At 43.1% G+C, this 17,146-nt stretch overlaps 1 protein-coding gene across 3 annotated transcripts in view; it reads left to right on the forward strand.

Annotated features, from left to right (window-relative positions):
* The window catches only part of LOC115168713 (uncharacterized), a 68,535-nt gene extending 51,694 nt beyond the window's left edge, over nt 1-16,841 (forward strand). For all 3 annotated transcript variants that reach the window (XM_029724337.1, XM_029724263.1, XM_029724389.1), the window contains 5 exons: nt 15,727-15,825; nt 15,942-15,970; nt 16,094-16,141; nt 16,270-16,341; nt 16,536-16,841. In XM_029724337.1, coding sequence (XP_029580197.1) covers nt 15,727-15,825; nt 15,942-15,970; nt 16,094-16,141; nt 16,270-16,341; nt 16,536-16,685 — 398 coding nt within the window. In that variant the 3' untranslated portion in view covers nt 16,686-16,841. The remainder of the gene's footprint in view (nt 1-15,726; nt 15,826-15,941; nt 15,971-16,093; nt 16,142-16,269; nt 16,342-16,535) is intronic.
* Nucleotides 16,842-17,146: the final 305 nt, after the last annotated feature.

A 17,146-nucleotide genomic window follows, 5' to 3' on the forward strand; every position in this document is an offset into this window, starting at 1 on the left:
CAGCCAAAGGAGGAATTGGCTTTGGGGGTGACCAGTGAAATATACCTGCTGGAGAGCGTGCTACGGGTGGGTGCTGCTATGGTGACCAGTGAGCTGAGATAAGGCGGGGCTTTACCTAGCAAAGACTTATAGATGACCTGGAGCCAGTGGGTTTGGCAATGAATATGAAGCGAGGGCCAGCCAACGAGAGCATACAGGTTGCAGTGGTGGGTAGTATATGAGGTTTTGGTGACAAAATGGATGGCACTGTGATAGACTGCATCCATTTTGCTGAGTAGAGTGTTTGAGGCTATTTTGTAAATGACATCGCCGAAGTCAAGGATCGGTAAGATAGTCAAATTTACAAGGGTACGTTTGGCAGCATGAGTGAAGGATGCTTTGTTGTGAAATAAGAAGCCGATTCTAGATGTAATTTTGGATTGGAGTCTGGAAGGAGAGTTTACAGTCTAACCAGACACCTAGGTATTTGTAGTTGTTCACATATTCTAAGTCAGAGCCGTCCAGTGATGCTGGACGGGCAGGCAGGTGCGGCAGCGATCGGTTGAAGAGCATGCATTTAGTTTTACTTGCATTTAAGAGCAGTTGGAGGCCACGGAAGGAGAGTTGTATGGCATTGATGCTCGTCTGGAGGTTAGTTAGCACAGTGTCCAAAGAAGGGCCAGAAGTATACAGAATGGTATCGTCTGTGTAGAGGTGGATCAGAGAATAACCAACATCAAGAGCGACATCATTGATGTATACAGAGAAAAGAGTCGGCCCGAGAATTGAACCCTGTGCCACCCCCATAGAGACTGCCAGAGGTCTGGACAACAGGCCCTCCGATTTGACACACTGAACTCTGTCTGAGAATTAGTTGGTGAACCAGGTAAGGCAGTCATTTGAGAAACCAATGCTGTTGAGTTTGCCAATAAGAATGTGGCGATTGACAGATTTGAAAGCCTTGGCCAGGTCGATGAATACGGTTGCACAGTATTGTCTTTTATCAATGCCGATTATTATATCGTTTAGGACCTTGAGCATGGCTGAGGTGCACCCATGACCAGCTCGGAAACCAGATTACATAGAAGGTACGGTGGGATTCGAAATGGTCGGTGATCTGTTTGTTAACTTGGCTTTCGAAGACCTTAGAAAGACAGGGTAGGATAGATATAGGTCTGTAACAGTTTGGGTCTAGAATGTCTCCCCCTTTGAAGAGGGGGATGACCGCGGCAGCTTTCCAATCTTTAGGGATCTCAGATGATACGAAAGAGTTTGAACAGGCTAGTAATACGGGTTCCAACAATTACGGCGGATAACTTTAGAAAGAGAGGGTCCAGATTGTCTAGCCCGGCTGATTTGTAGGGGTCCAGATTTTGCAGCTCTTTCAGAATATCAACTATCTGGAAATGGGTGAAGGAGAAGTGGGGGGGGGGGGGGCTTGTGCAAGTTTCTGCGTGGGGTGCAGAGCTGTTGGCCGGGGTAGGGGTAGCCAGGTGGAAAGCATGGCCAGCCGGGGAAAAATGTTTCTAGAAATTCTCGATTATCGTGGATTTATCGGTGGTGACAGTGTTTCCTAGCCTCAGTGCAGTGGGCAGCAGGGAGGAGGTGCTCTTATTCTCCATGGACTTTACATTGTCCCAAAACCTTTTGGAATTTGTGCTACAGGAAGCAAATGTCTGTTTGAAAAAGCTAGCCTTTGCTTTCCTAACTGCCTGTGTATGTTGGTTCCTAACTTCCCTGAAAAGCTGCTTATCGCGGGGGCTATTCGATGCTAATGCGGTTCGCCACAGGATGTTTTGGTGCTGGTCAAGGGCAGTCAGGTCTGGAGTGAACCAAGGGCTATATCTGTTCTTAATTCTACATTTTTAGAATGAGGCATGCTTATTTAAGATGGTGATGAAAGCACTTTTAAAGAACAACCAGGCATCCTCTACTGACGGGATGAGGTCAATATTCTTCCAGGATACCCGGGCCAGGTCAATTAGGAAGGCCTGCTCGCTGTAGTGTTTTAGGGAGTGTTTGACAGTGATGAGGGGTGGTCGTTTGACTATGGACCCATTACGGATGCAGGCAATGACGCAGTGATCGCTGAGATCCTGGTTGAAGACAGCAGAGGTGTATTTAGAGGGCAGGTTGGTCAGGATGATATCTATGAGGGTGCCCGTGTTTACGGATTTAGGGTTGTACCTGGTAGGTTCCTTGATAATTTCTGTGAGATCGAGGGCATCTACCTTAGATTGTACGACGGCGTGAAAGTGAAAGACCTGTTTCTGGAATCCCCTATGGGAAAAAAATGAATGGTGAATAAACGATTAGAATAATTTCCATGTTTGACTGATAGGTTGTATGGGTCTTATAGTGTTCCACTGTGGGGTTAAAGATTATTATAGTGGTGGGGCTCTACCCACTACGGATGCAACTTCCTCTGCCCTTGCGCATAATCATAATTCATATGCGTGCCACTAGAAATCTCTGCATTAGCATGTTTCTGTTAGCTTGTACCTCATGACAAAATATACCATGTTACTAAATATGGGTCTATCAGTGATATTACTGTCCTGCTAATGTGCATGGACCTTGTAGAGAAAATAACAACTGATCCAAATGGTTGCCCAATCAGGCAGGCTAGATGCAGTTGTTTCGAAATGAACATGCATTGAAAACGCCAGGCTTTTGAGCAGTTAGCCAAACAACATAGGCTATTCTCTGCAGTTTACAGATTAGCTTTGTACTCACTTGAAAACAATAACATCCTTCATTATATTGTGTTGTTGTAGCGTAGGTAGGACACATTTATTTTCCCTAAGAAACAACAGGGTATCTTTTTGAACTGCATACCCAGGGATTGTGAGGGAGAGCACTCAGCGCAGCCTCCGTAGTGCACATAGTGTAACTGGGACACTTTTTTTTCTTTCACTGTGTAAATTGACTGGATAAATTCACTGCAGTATGAAGCCTAACACTGAGTTAAAAACTTCATAGGGAGAGCCCCCTTTTTTTCAATTTTCGCCTAAAATGACATACCCAAATCTAACTGCCTGTAGCTCAGGCCCTGAAGCAAAAACAAATGCATATTCTTGGTACCATTTGAAAGGTAACACTTTGAAGTTTGTGGAAAGGTGAATTGAATGTAGGAGAATATAACACAATAGATCTGGTAAAAGATAATACAAAGAAAAAACCAACCGGTTTATTTTCTACCACCATCTTTGAAATGCAACAGAAAGGTTCCAAATCTAGCCATCACTCTGGTTGTAATTCCGATTGCAGCAGTGTATGTGCAAAGTTTCAGACGGATAAATTAAAGTATGATCAAACTACATGACATTTAGTGTGAAGTCACCCAGGTACATTTAGGCAAATCGTGAAGGAGACATTTACATTCACATTACATTTTTCTACAAGAATATCGTCAAATCTTTATACTTGGACTTTCATTTAGCTTTTCCAGTATTAGTAGCCATATTATAAGTTCAACATTTGCAAAACACCCAGTTTTCATAACTTCATAACTCTCCATATTCTTATGATTTTTGTCCAAAAGGAAAATACTTGCTGTCGCACAAGGTTAGCAGCAACATTTTGTGACAGAAACGGGTTTCCCATAAAGCCCAGCTCATTGGCTATCTAGCTAGCTTTGTTTGACACTGATTGGTGCTTATTTCACAAAGTTACAGTCAATCAAGTGAAGACCGCCCACGTCATCGGCGTGCCATGAAGGAGTCGCTCTCTGACCAAATTTGGTGTCCTATAGGATATACTACACTCCAAATGATATAGTGAAGTCTGGTTACATTCTAGGATCTCTGAGGAATGAATACAAATGTGATTTGATTGGTTGAAACTACATTTAGAGTTAGATTTTCACAGATTCCTTTCTTTGCAAATTGAACGAGTGGAAATACAAAATCGATGCATGCTATATGAACCTTTTTAGGATATGAAAAATAATTTTATCTAACAACACTTCATGTTATCTCTGGGACCCTTTGGATGATAAATCAGAGCAAGATTTCAGAATGTAAATACACATTTTACCTTCAGAGGTGAATTTATCAAACCTATCGCAGGGACAAAAGTGTTCTGTTGTTAGGAGCTCTCATCAAACAATAGCATAGCATTTTTGGGCAGTAATAGCTATTGTAAATTGGACAGTGCAGTTATATTAACAAGAATTTAAGCTTTCAGCAAATATAAGACACATATGTACCGACATTTGTTGTTTCTCTAAAATCTGCGATCATGACAAACGGCGCTGCATGATTTACAACTGTCCCGTTGACGGGACCTATCCCTAAGAAGTTTTTAATGAATTATGGGCTAATATTCATACCCTTCTATGTTTGGCTATAGGCTACATCTCAATCCTGTCTGTCTTCATTGTTCTGTTGTGCAATTACGCACCTGGCCTCTCCGCTGCCATGGCTATCCCTTTTAATTACATTTTGTCTAGTCCCAGGTCAGGAAAATTCTGACTACAAAGCTTGTTGGACACCTATTTCAACTTATTTTATTTAGCCTATTAATAGCCTATAGGAGAAGAGATACACTCTTGCTCTTGCTTGCTGAATGTAAAATAGGCAACAGCATTTACGGGCAGAGAGTTTTCCTGTAGTAGGCCTATCTTAACACTGACCTACATCCTGACAAAATAGGCCTAAACCATTACTGGCCTGCTAATGTACCTTTCTGGACCTTCTAAACTGTCTAGAATAGATCCAAACTGATCCAAATAGTTGCATAATCAGGCCTAGACAGTTGGCCTATACAGTTATTTCGTCATGAAACAAAACAGGACGTGTGAGTGGTTATTCAAATTAGCCTATACATTACTGCAGTTTACAGGATATGGACAATACTTGTGTATTCACTTGATAACAATAATACATTCCTCATTGCACTGAGTTGTTGTAGCCAAATCATTGTCTTGTCTAAAAACATAGGCCTAACATTATGATTCTCATATATTATTGTCACAGGATCCAACGAAAGTGGCGCCCCTCCTCGGTCGGGCGGCACTCGGCGGTCGTCGTCGCCGGCCTATTAGCTGCCACCGATCGTTGTTTCTGTGTCTTTTAGTTTTGTCTGTCTGTTCCGCACCTGTTTTGTGTATGTCATTAGTGGGGGCTTATTTAATGTGTGTTTTCAGTTGGGATTTTGTGCGGGATTGTTTATTGTCTACGTCGTGTTACCGACAGTTTTGTCGAGGGATTTACCGGGCTGCGCTCCTTGCCTTTTTGCGCCTTGGAATTATATTTTGTGTTTTATGGGCGCAGTTAAAGATACGTGAACTTTGTATAGCGCCCTATGCTTTTCGGCGTTTGTGTGTGTCAGTTGTATTAAAAGACACTCACCTCCAGCACCTCTGTCTCCTGCATTTGATTCCGCCTATCCGCCAGTCCAAATCAGACGTGACAATTATAGTTTATGGCTTTGCATTCCCAGGGACCACAGAGAGCAGCCTGGAGGAACCAGGCAGGTCCTTGCCATTCAGGCAAGACCAAAAAATGGCTCCCAGCAAAACTGGAATAGTCCCAGTATGCAAAATGAAGTTGAAAAGACTTCCCTGTAGCTCAGTTGGTAGAGCATGGTGTTTGCAACACCAGGGTTGTGGGTTCGATTCCCACGGGGGGCCAGCACAGAAAAAAAAATCTATGATATGTATGAAATTGTATGAAATGTATGCATTCAATACTGTAAGTCGCTCTGGATAAGAGTGTCTGCTAAATGACAAAAAAAAAAAAAAGACGTCTTAAAGACACATTTTCCAGACGTTGAAGTTAAGTTCAGCTTAGGTTCTGAATGAAAGATGAAAATACTTATTTTCAGTACGTTTCAAATACGTATTTCCAGAATGTTGAAAAAACATATTTTACAGATGTTGAAAATATGTTTTTTTCTGGCTGTTGAAATCAGGTAAATGTTTTGTTATGAATTAAAGTTGAAAAGATGTAATCAAGGCTGGTCCAGACCTGAAAAAATCTTAACCAAACATAGACGTCTATGATTGGTTCAGAGTTGGTCCGAACCGGACCAAAAACCAATGTCCATGGATGTGGAATTCAAGGCCGATCAGGACTGCAACATAAAAAAATTTTACCAAAAGGCCCTCGGCGTCACTCCGTGCTTACTGATGTGTAGCCTACAGTGTTGCCTGAAATTGAATTTTATGAATGCCCATCTATGTGGTAAGCCTAAAAAGAGTAAAACACCCCAAAATGAGCATTGGCTTTATTAGTGCTGATTTCTGTGACTAATCAGTTTAGTCTATTTAAGCTCTGAATATCAGCTACCCAACTTTATCAGGAGTTATCATGACCTTATTTACAATGTGTTTACACAGCGGGAAATGCAGAAGTATTTTCTTTTTCACTATGATCAGCTTGTGAAAAATTGACGGATACAAACTTGAAACCACTGATGATAAATGGGGTGAATCTCCTGGACAACAGTTGTGATTGTCCGTTCCATATTGTCCATTTTACTTTCACCTGTCCTGTTTTTAGAAAATGTTGTTTGACAGTGCATTTTTTATTTGATTGGGCGCCATTTAGGTTAGAATATTTGACAGGAGAAACCTGCATGATGTAAAAAGTGTCCATGTCATTATATTGTCACACATTTAATCTCCAGCCTGTAGGTTACAGAAAAGGCAACACTCTTTCTACCATGTCCTATATCTGCTACATGAGATGCGTGTCTCCAACAGAACCCTGGAGAGGCGCACTGGGAATAGACATGCAAAATATTTTGCGTTCCTGCTTTTGACAAAGTGGGCACTGTTTCTCACATGGCGGCATCAACGCTCACCTAAAAAGCGCTTATGCCACTGTTTGAGAGAAATTGTCATTGTTTTGGGGTCGAATTATGTGAGGTTTTATGTGTTGTTGGAGGTGCGTCTTTGTCAGTTTAGCTCAGAAAATGCCTCCCTCATCCATCTGCTACCATAGGTGGCCGCGTAGGTTTTCCACCACTCCCGAATTCGCCAGACAAAACTTCTGCCCCCATTACATTTCAACGGGAGCACACAGAGCAATGCGCAGGGGATTGTGGGAAGTTGAGTGGTGGGAACCTTGCTAGTGGAGCGATAGAAGACAGCTCTGCTCTACTTTACTTTATGCAAATTACACCCGGCCACCACTGACATTAACCAATCAGGTGAGGAGCAGATGTTTGCTTGAAAGTCTTCCGTTCATGAAACATGACATGCCTGTCATCAGTTCCAGGCAAGCACAGCCAAAGAGATGGAGGAAGCCAACAATCGCTGTGTCTGGTTTTCCAATTCTATATGATTTTACTTTGCTAGAATACAGAGACAAAATCATAGTCAATGGCATGGAGGAGGATTGCAGAGATTGTTGGTGTTGACGGTGGGTGAAGAGAGATTTGCACAACAATGTTTGCTTGTGCTGCTAGCTAGCTATGAACATCAACCAACCTAAACCTCATAACTGTGATCATACTGTAGCCACCATTTGTGAATGTGTTGAGTAAATTAAATTGTGAAATTTGTCCACCAAAGGATAGAAATCACCAGTAACACACATTATAACATTGTAAATAATACACTAAGCATGAATGTCCCATGTAATATGCTACCAAATGGACTACGGTATCTTAACATTATGATTCTCATATTATAGTTTATGGCTTTTTCATTATACTGTTGTCATGACATTGATGATTATACACTACATTACCAAAAGTATGTGGACACCTGTTTGTCAAACATCTCATTCCAAAAGCTATTGGAATGAGAAGCCCCCCCTTCCTGACTTTGCTGCTATAACAGCCTCCACTGTTCTGGGAAGGCTTTCCACTAGAAGTTGGAACATTGCTGTGGGGAATTTCTTTCATTCAGCCACAAGAGCATTAGTGAGGTCAGTCACGGATGTTGGGCGACTAGGCCTGGCTTGCAGTTGGCGTACCAATTCATCCAAAGGTGTTCAAAAGGTTTTAGTCAGGGCTCTGTGCAGGCCAGTCAAGTTCTTCCACATCAATCTCGACAAACCACTTCTGAATTGACTTCGCTGTGTGCACGGGGGCATTGTCATGCTGCCAGATGGTGAAGCATGATTCATCACTCCAGAGAACGCGTTTCCACTGCTCCAGAGTCCAATTGTGGCAAGCTTTACACCATTCCAGTCGAAGCTTGGCATTGTGAATTGTGATCTTAGGCTTGTGTGTGGCTGCTCGGTCATGGAAACCCATTTCATGAAGCTGCCAACGAATAGTTATTGTGCTGATGTTTCTTCCAGAGGCAGTATGGAACTCGGTAGTGAGTGTTCGATGATTTTTACCCACTACGCGCTTCAACACTCGGCGGTCCCGTTCTGTGAGCTTGTGTGGCCTGCCACTTCATGCTAAGTCTCTTGTTGCTCCTAGAGGTTTCCACTTCACAATAACAGCACAGTTGACCAGGGCAGCTCTAGCAGGGCATTAATTTGACCAACTGACTTGTTGGAAAGGTGGCATCCTATGACGGTGCCACGTTGAAAGTCACTGAGCTCTTCAGTAGGGCCATTCTACTGCCAATGTTTTACTTTGGAGTCTGCATGGCTGTGTGCTCGATTTTATACACCTGTCAGCAAGGGGTCTGTCTGAAATAGCCGAATCCACTTATTTGAAGGGGTGTCCACATACTTTTGTATTTATAGTGTAGCTCACTTCTTGGAAAATACATAGGCCTACATACACATAAATTAGTACTTTGGGTAAAGGAAATGGTGGCTTTGACTTGCAAACATTGTTGTGCAAATCTTTACCCACCATCAACACCAACATCTCTGCAATCCTCCTTCATGCCACTGACCATTTGATTTAGTCTTTGTGTTCTAAAATCATCCTCAGCAAATAAACGAGGTAGAATTACCACACTCCCCAAGCCATAATATTTTCCTTTGACATTTTTAATTAGCCTACAAATTGCCTGCTGTCACGCCCTGACCTGAGAGAGACGGTTTATTTCTCTATTTTGTTAGGTCAGGGTGTGGGGTGGGCATTCTATGTTTTATATTTCTATGTTTTGGCCAGGTATGGTTTCCAATCAGACGCAGCTGCCTATCGTTGTCTCTGATTGGGAACCATACTTAGGCAGCGCTTTTTCCCTCCTTGTGTTGTGGGATCTTATTTTTGTACTGCTCGGTAAGCCTGCAAGACGTGACGGTCGTTTACCATTGTGTTTAAGTGTTCTGATTTAAATAAAATATCAAGATGAACACTTACCACGCTGCACCTTGGTCTACTCCTTTGGAAAACCGTACCACCTGCTCCTTATGTTCATGTACAGTACTGTACCTAGAATACAAGGGTTACAATTGCACTAAACAATTTAATGTCTGAAAAATAATGTCTAAAATCTGGCTCATGGTTTATCTCATATACATCATCTACTGGTATCATTTGAAATTGAGAACATATAGCTAGCTCATCAATATGCAAATGATGTGTGAGTTTAGCTATTCTCTGATTCAGATGTACAATGAGAAGGGGCACATGGATTGCACATGCCCAGTAGGCCAGTTATCATACTGTAGGTCTATGGCTGCATTGGTGATGCATGCCATTATGATAAGCTGCTAAATGGGTTCACATGGCTGATATCCTGAGACAGTCACATTCAAATAAAACTGGACTGGTGACCTCACAACTGAACAAAAAGGTAATGCCATTTGAGAAAGCAACAAAGAAACACAGACAAGTTAGAGACTGATCCCCTTCACACCTTTTTTATTGCAGAATTATGATCTGTGATGAATGAACATTGGCACTACTTCATCTTGAATAATGATTTTAAATTATCAATTAAAACACGTTTAAACTCTTCATTGAATTAATCAAAATATAATTAAATAATGTACAAATAATCTAACTTGTTTGTAAAAGCCTGATGGACTCGAAGAGCTCAGCTCTCTCGCCATCTGCTTCCACAACCATCTCCTTGAGCGTCGGAGAGAGAAGGCAGAACCTAAACCCACACGGCTCGACCGGGCACGTCTCTCTCCTTAGGAGAGGCAGCGGCGAGTCAGCACCAGGAGCTGCCTATACTGTGGCCAGGTTGGTCACTTTGTCTCCACTTGTTCACTGCGGCCAGCTAAAGGGGGTGGCTCGGAAGTTGTGGGGGATATACTGTTGAGTCAAAGCGCCGGTCCATCTTCCCCCAGACCCTTGCTAGACGGCACTCTTGTATGGCAAAGCCAGGCCTTTTCTCTACCTGCCCTCATGGACTCGGGTGCTGATGAGAGTTTCCTGGCCCGAGGTGTTGTTACCCAGTTGGGTCTTGACACTGTTCCACTCGATTGACCCCTCGATGCCAATGCTCTCAATGGACAGCTCCTCGCCTGTGTCAGTGAGAGGACCGTGCCGGTCATCCTGTGTCTCTCTGGGAATCACCAAGTTCAGTCTCCACATAATCGACTGCCATCGCTCTCTCCTGGTTCTTGGCCATCCTTGGTTAAAGCTGCACAACCCACAGATCGACTGGACTGCTGGAAGGGTAACCACTAGGAGCACATTTTGTCACTCTAATTGTCTACATTCTGCCCTTCCCCCTGCCTTGTCTGTGCCCCAGTCCATTCCAGAACCCCCGGACCTGTCATCAATTCCTCTAGAGTATCACGATCTAGCTCCTGTGTTCAGCAAGCTCCACACCCTGTCTCTTCCGCCTCATCGGCCGTACGACTGCGCTATAGACCTCCAGCCTGGAGCTCCTCTCCCCTGTAGCCGGTTGTATAACCTCTCTCATCCCGAGCAAGAGGCTATGGAGGGGTACATCCAGGATTCCCTGGCTGCAGGACATTGTAGACCTTCTTCCTCTCAGGTAGGGGCTGTTTTTTTGGGTCACTGAGGCAGTGGATAGACTTCCGTGGGCTGAATAGTATCACTGTCAGGAACAAGTATCCCTTACCACGCATTAGTTCTGCTTTTGCCCCCCTCCATGGTGCCACAGTGTTCATTAAACTCGACCTCCGGAATGCCTATCACCTTGTCCGCATGAGAGAGGGGGACGAGTGGAAAACGGCTTTCAACACACCACTTGGACTCTTTGAGTATTTGGTCATCCCGTTTGGTCTCACTAACGCTCCTGCTGTTTTCCAGAGCCTGGTTAATGACGTTCTGAGGGATGTGATTGGACGCTTCGTTTTTGTCTATGTGGATGACATTCAAATATTTTCTAAGGACCCTGAGGCTCACCAGCAACACGTTCGCCAAGTTCTCCAACAGCTGTTGGAGAATAAGCTTTTTGTTAAGGCTGAGAAATGTGAGTGTCATGCTTCCTCTGTGTCCTTCCTGGGTTACATAATTGCACAAGGACAGTTACGGATGGACCCTGCCAAGGTCAGGGCAGTCAGTGGCCTGTGCCCCCTGAATCTGAAGCAGCTACATCGTTTCCTGGGGTTTGCCCATTTTTTTGACGTTTCATCCGTAACTACAGCCGTTTGGCAGCCCTTCACCCCTCTCACCTCCACCTCCACTCCGTTCCACTGGACCCGTGAGGAAGAGGCAGCGTTCCGGGAACTCAAGCGCCGGTTCACTTCTGCTCTGATCCTCACCCAGCCTCACCCAGAACTCCAGTTCGTCGTCGAGGTGGACGCCTCGACACAATGGGGTAGGTGCTGTTCTGTCTCAATGTTCCCCCTCTAATCAGAAGCTCCACCCATGTGCCTTCTTGTCCTGCAAACTCTCACCTGCAGCAAGAAATTTCGACATAGGTAACCGGTAACTTCTGGCTGTGAAGCTGGCTCTTGAGGAGTGGCGTCACTGGTTGGAGGGCTCGGTTCTCCCCTTTACTGGGTGGACGGACCACAAAAACCTGTCCTACATCCAGACTGCCAAACGTCTGAACTCCCGGCAGGCCAGGTGGGCATTGTTCTTTGGAAGATTCAACTTTATACTCACTTATTGCCCCGGATCTAAGAATACCAAGCCTGATGCCCTCTCCCATCAGTTCACCGCAGACAACACAGGTTCCGAGCCAGAGAACATTATGCCATCCACCTGCATCGTTGCCGCTGTCTCCTGGGAGATCGAGTCCCATATTCGCCAGGCTCAGCATAACTCAGTCATCCTCACCATCATCGACAGATTTTCCAAGTGGCTCACTTCATTCCCCTCTCCAAGCTTCCATTCTCCAGGGAGACTGCGGACCTGCTGGTATCCCATTAGCCTACACACAGCGGCCTGCCAGCTAATAATAGATAGTTTAACATTTTCAAAATGTATTTACTTACTTGAATTGGTTCATGCCTATGCCCACGAAGCGGACAATCGAGCGAAGAGCTGCCATTTCATAATCTGTTAACTTATTTTTCTTGCATTCTGACAGGTAAATATTTAGCCTATAGTCCTAATATTTAGCTAATGAATGGCCTAATATCTAGATAATATTTAGCTTTTTACTTCAGCTTGTTAAGAGAATTATGTTCTCAATGTTCATAAACTGAACTTCAATTAAAATACTCAGTCTGCCACTCAGAGTTCGTAAAGTTCTGGTTTAAATAAAACAGACAGAATTCCCAGCTTACAATAGTCAAAAATGTTTATTCACGAAGGCGCTCTGAAGTCCATTGTACAAATACATCTATTAAATACCAGGCTCCTTATTTACGCACACACATACACACGAACATTAAGAATAGTTAGTAATCTTCTTCCCCAGAACTCTCAACACTGTAGATCATTACCCAGCCGACAGTTTCATTCCTCTGAGATTAGGGAAACCTTGAGGGGTACTCCCTCTCATATCATAAACCCTCAGAGTTCAAGCTAGGTCAGGTCAACCACAGTTTAACGGTTCTTGGTGTTTACTTAAACACACACACCAACATTCCTCTCTTCCCCAGTCCAACCTAGTTCGATTTATGCTGGACATTTTAGTTACTCATTATACAGGCTACATAAACCATATCACTAATAATTACGTTTCAGGGTAGAATTATTTAATCATAATCTTTAAACATAGAAATTCTTAAATTTCACAGCTACACATCACTTGCCTCTCTCTTCCAGCTGTTTCCATGCGCAGCAGGCTACTCAAGCCTCTCCAGAATAGACTATTCCTCTTCTTGTGTAATCCCAGGAAAAGCTATAGGCTACAAAACTTATAGGACATTAATTTGTATCATTGTTTATACAATAAAGCAGGCTTGCTCTTGCTAATTACTGAATGTAAAACAGGCCTACAGCATAGAAAATGCATGTTGAGGAGAGAAAGTGCATTGGTGTAATCACTTTTGGCCAGTCATGATAACATTGTTGCACTGATGCATTGCAAATAGTTTCACAGGACATACAGAAATGTGCAGAGTGAAAAAGAAGAACCAAAGGAATTGACAACCATCAGAAATGGATCACTTGCAAAACCACTTGAACAACAATGAAACGACATGCTGTAAAAGATGAGCATGCTAAATGGCATTTGATGTTGAATTGTTACATTTAAATACACATTACTATATTCTTTTTCATTAGTCCTACATGTACAGTGAAGTATTATTTGCAGTTGTCACTATGACAATGAACACACCATGAAAGCACTGAATGGTCTGAACCAGTATCTGTGTGTTAAGAGACCTTGAGAGGTCTTGTTTTTATAGGCAGCTCTGCAGTAGGATGTGTTGATCAGTCGACTGACAGGAGTAGGACTGTAGAACGATACATGATCAACTTTCCTCTAGTGTGGATGCTCACCAACGTTCTATAGTTATGTAGCCTATAGTTTATCATCGTTAGTTATTGACTTGGTGGACGGCCCAGACCTTAACTCTGACACAACTAACGGTATTATCTCAACAGAACTACATTATCGATACTTGAATGGAATAAATATAAAATTACACACATACTTGTTCACTTGACTTTTATGCTGTATAAATTTGAAAACGTCTTCTATTAGCAGAAAGATTTGGAACTCTGTCTATGAACTATTTTACAGCATGTTGATGTCACTATGGAAAGCTAAAACTCCATCCCACCAAAAACAGGCAGAAATTTAAGGCCGTCTTTCATTTTTATTTTAATAATAATAAAATAAAATGTTATATATATATATATATATTTATACATAATTTTTTTCTCCACACCAGATACAAACATACACATACGAACAACAACTTACAGACACACACAAACAACGACTACATCTCATCTGCCCAGACCCACATGCTCACACCCCCATCTCCAGTGTATGCATTATTGTTTGCTGTCTATCATCAGGCGATCTTTCAAATAGCTCAAATAGCTCTTACATGAAAAGGACATTATCATCATCAAGTTCACGATCTCACAGTATTATTCCAACGTCATAGTGTGGAAATAATCTCAGCAAAATTCGAAACGTCCCTTTTTCAGGACTCTGTCTTTCAAAGATAATTAGTAAAAATCCAAATAACTTCACAGATCTTCATTGTAAAGGGTTTAAAAACTGTATCCCATGCTTGTTCAATGAACCATAAACAATTAATGAATATGCACCTGTGGAACGTCGTTAAGACACTAACAGCTTACAGACGGTAGGCAATTAAGGTCACAGTTATGAAAACTTAGGACACTAAGAGACCTTTCTACTGACTCTGAAAAACACGAAAAAGAAAGACGCCCAGGTTCCCTGCTCATCTGCGTGAACGTGCATTAGCAAGCTGCAAGGAGGAATGAGGACTGCAGATGTGGCCAGGGCAATAATTTGCAATGTCCGTACTATGAGACGCCAAAGACAGCGCTACAGGGAGACAGGACGGACAGCTCCACCCAGTGGCAGACCACGTGTAACAACACCTGCACAGGATCGGTACATCCGAACATCACACCTGCGGGACAGGTACAGGTTTTACACCAGGAATGCACAATCCCTCCATCACTGCTCAGACTGTCCGCAATAGGCTGAGAGCGGCTTGACTGAGGGCTTGTAGGCCTGTTGTAAGGCAGGTCCTCACCAGACATCACCGGCAACAACGTCACCTATGGGCACAAACCCACCATTGCTGGACCAGACAGGACCAGACAGGACTGGCAAAAAGTGCTCTTCGCTGACGAGTCGCAGTTTTGTCTCACCAGGTGTGATGGTCGGATTCGCGTTTATCATCGAAGGAATGAGCGTTACACCGAGGCCTGTACTCTCTAGCGGGATCAATTTGGAGGTGGACTGGGTCATGGTCTGGGGCGGTGTGTCACAACATCATCGGACTGGGCTTGTTGTCATTGCAGGCAAGCTAGTGCTGTGCGTTACAGGGAAGACATCCCCCTCCCTCATGTGGCACCCTTCCTGCAGGCTCATCCTGACATGACCCTCCAGCATGACAATGCCACCAGCCATACTGCTCGTTCTGTGGAACTTGTTCAGTTTATGTCTTAATTACTGAGTCTTGTTATGTTCATACAAATATTTACACATGTTAAGTTTGCTGAAAATAAACACAGTTGACAGTGAGAGGACGTTTCTTTTTTGCTGAGTTTATATAAAACACAGGAAATCATGTTTTTGACTGCACTGGGCCTTTAAAACTGCAACATTTTCTCTGCACCCCACAGCAAACTGTGTAGAATTACAGGAAATGTACTTCTCTCCACCATCAGGAGGGTGGCCACTTAAGTGTTTTGCTGTGAGAGCAGGACCCTCTCTAGCCTTTTAGGGGCTTTAGCCTTTTGGGGGCCCTAAGCAAGATTTGGTTGGGGGCCCCCAAAAGGTGAGAGCTGGCCCTGCTCTAAGGTCCCCCACTAACCAGACCCTTCTCCCCTCTCTGGTCGTCTCAGGTTCTCAGAAGGTCATCCTCACGGTGTCTGTAGGAGTGGCTGTGGTAGCAGCGGTGTGTGTCACTGCTGCTGTCATCATAGTACGCAGGAGCAGAGACAGTAAGGACTTACATTTGTCTTGAATTTAATGGAGGGCATGAATTACACAGTAACACATGGAGCCAGCCAGTTGTTTCATTGAAATTATTCTGATTTATTTTATTTGTTCTTGTCAGAGAATCAAGTGCCAACTGATAACAGCATTGTGAGTGAACTGTGACTTAATAAACAGTTAGTTATTTTACTTTAACAATAGTATAATACACTAAGAGTTTGCACTATAATTCTATTGTTTTTAATCGAATACATTTGTTATTAATTTATAAAGGGTCTGAATGCCGTAAACCACTCCACCCCACCAACCAATGAAGACAAGGTTAGTGCACTAATGGAATTTGAAACATGATTAATATGAAACATCATTTAACCCAGTTGTTATCATGCAATCAGACTAATGTCCAGTTTAAATGATTCATGTTTCAATAACAATTTTGATCCTTGTAGAGTCAACCTGCTGACAGAATCACCTATTCCTCCATTGACCACTTCAGTCAAAATCCCCATCAGAGAGTTGATGTAAGTGAAGCTATACTGAACATATTGTAATGCTATCACTCTCCCTTCTATACACTGTTTAAAGCCTTTCCTTTGTGTGTGTGTGTGTGTGTGTGTGTGTGTGTGTGTGTGTGTGTGTGTGTGTGTGTGTGTGTGTGTGTGTGTGTGTGTGTGTGTGTGTGTGTGTGTGTGTGTGTGTGTGTGTGTGTGTGTAGGCCAACAGTGAAGATGCAGTGATGTATGCCTCAGTTATGCCCTCTTCTGGCAGAGGGAGAGAGACAGAGAACCCTGCTGACCCCAGCTCCCTCTACTCCACTGTCACCAAACCTCAGGGAGTCAAGACATTTCCATTTCTGGACGTATAAATTAATGACATGCACCCATTGATTCTTGAAAAATAAAACGTAGAAATCCCTTATGAGTTTAGTTAAACTGTCATAACCCATCAGAACCCAAAATATATGCTTGTTTTACTCCAATGTTTGTAAACAAATGAAATGTAAACAAACACTGTATAGCCTCAAAACATGGTTTAAACTATAATGTTGATATCATGGACAGCCAGTCCTTGCATCCATAGCTCTGTCTATGAATTGAAGAGCGGTTACATTTCTCCTACCCGATCCCTCAGATTTTTAGCAAACAGTGGCGGGGAGTGTGCTTTGTTACTGTTTCAATTGCCGATTGCCGCTTTAAGATGTGTATATACATATTGATATAGACCCGTGAGATAAGAGACAGGAAAAGTGGAAGAGTTTGAGAGTCAGAAGGGCATGATTCAGATTCACTCATGCTTACTCTGGTAGCCTAGGCTGTAAAGTGCATT

Source organism: Salmo trutta, chromosome 1 (genome assembly GCF_901001165.1).
Source record: "Salmo trutta chromosome 1, fSalTru1.1, whole genome shotgun sequence".
NCBI lineage: Eukaryota > Metazoa > Chordata > Actinopteri > Salmoniformes > Salmonidae > Salmo > Salmo trutta.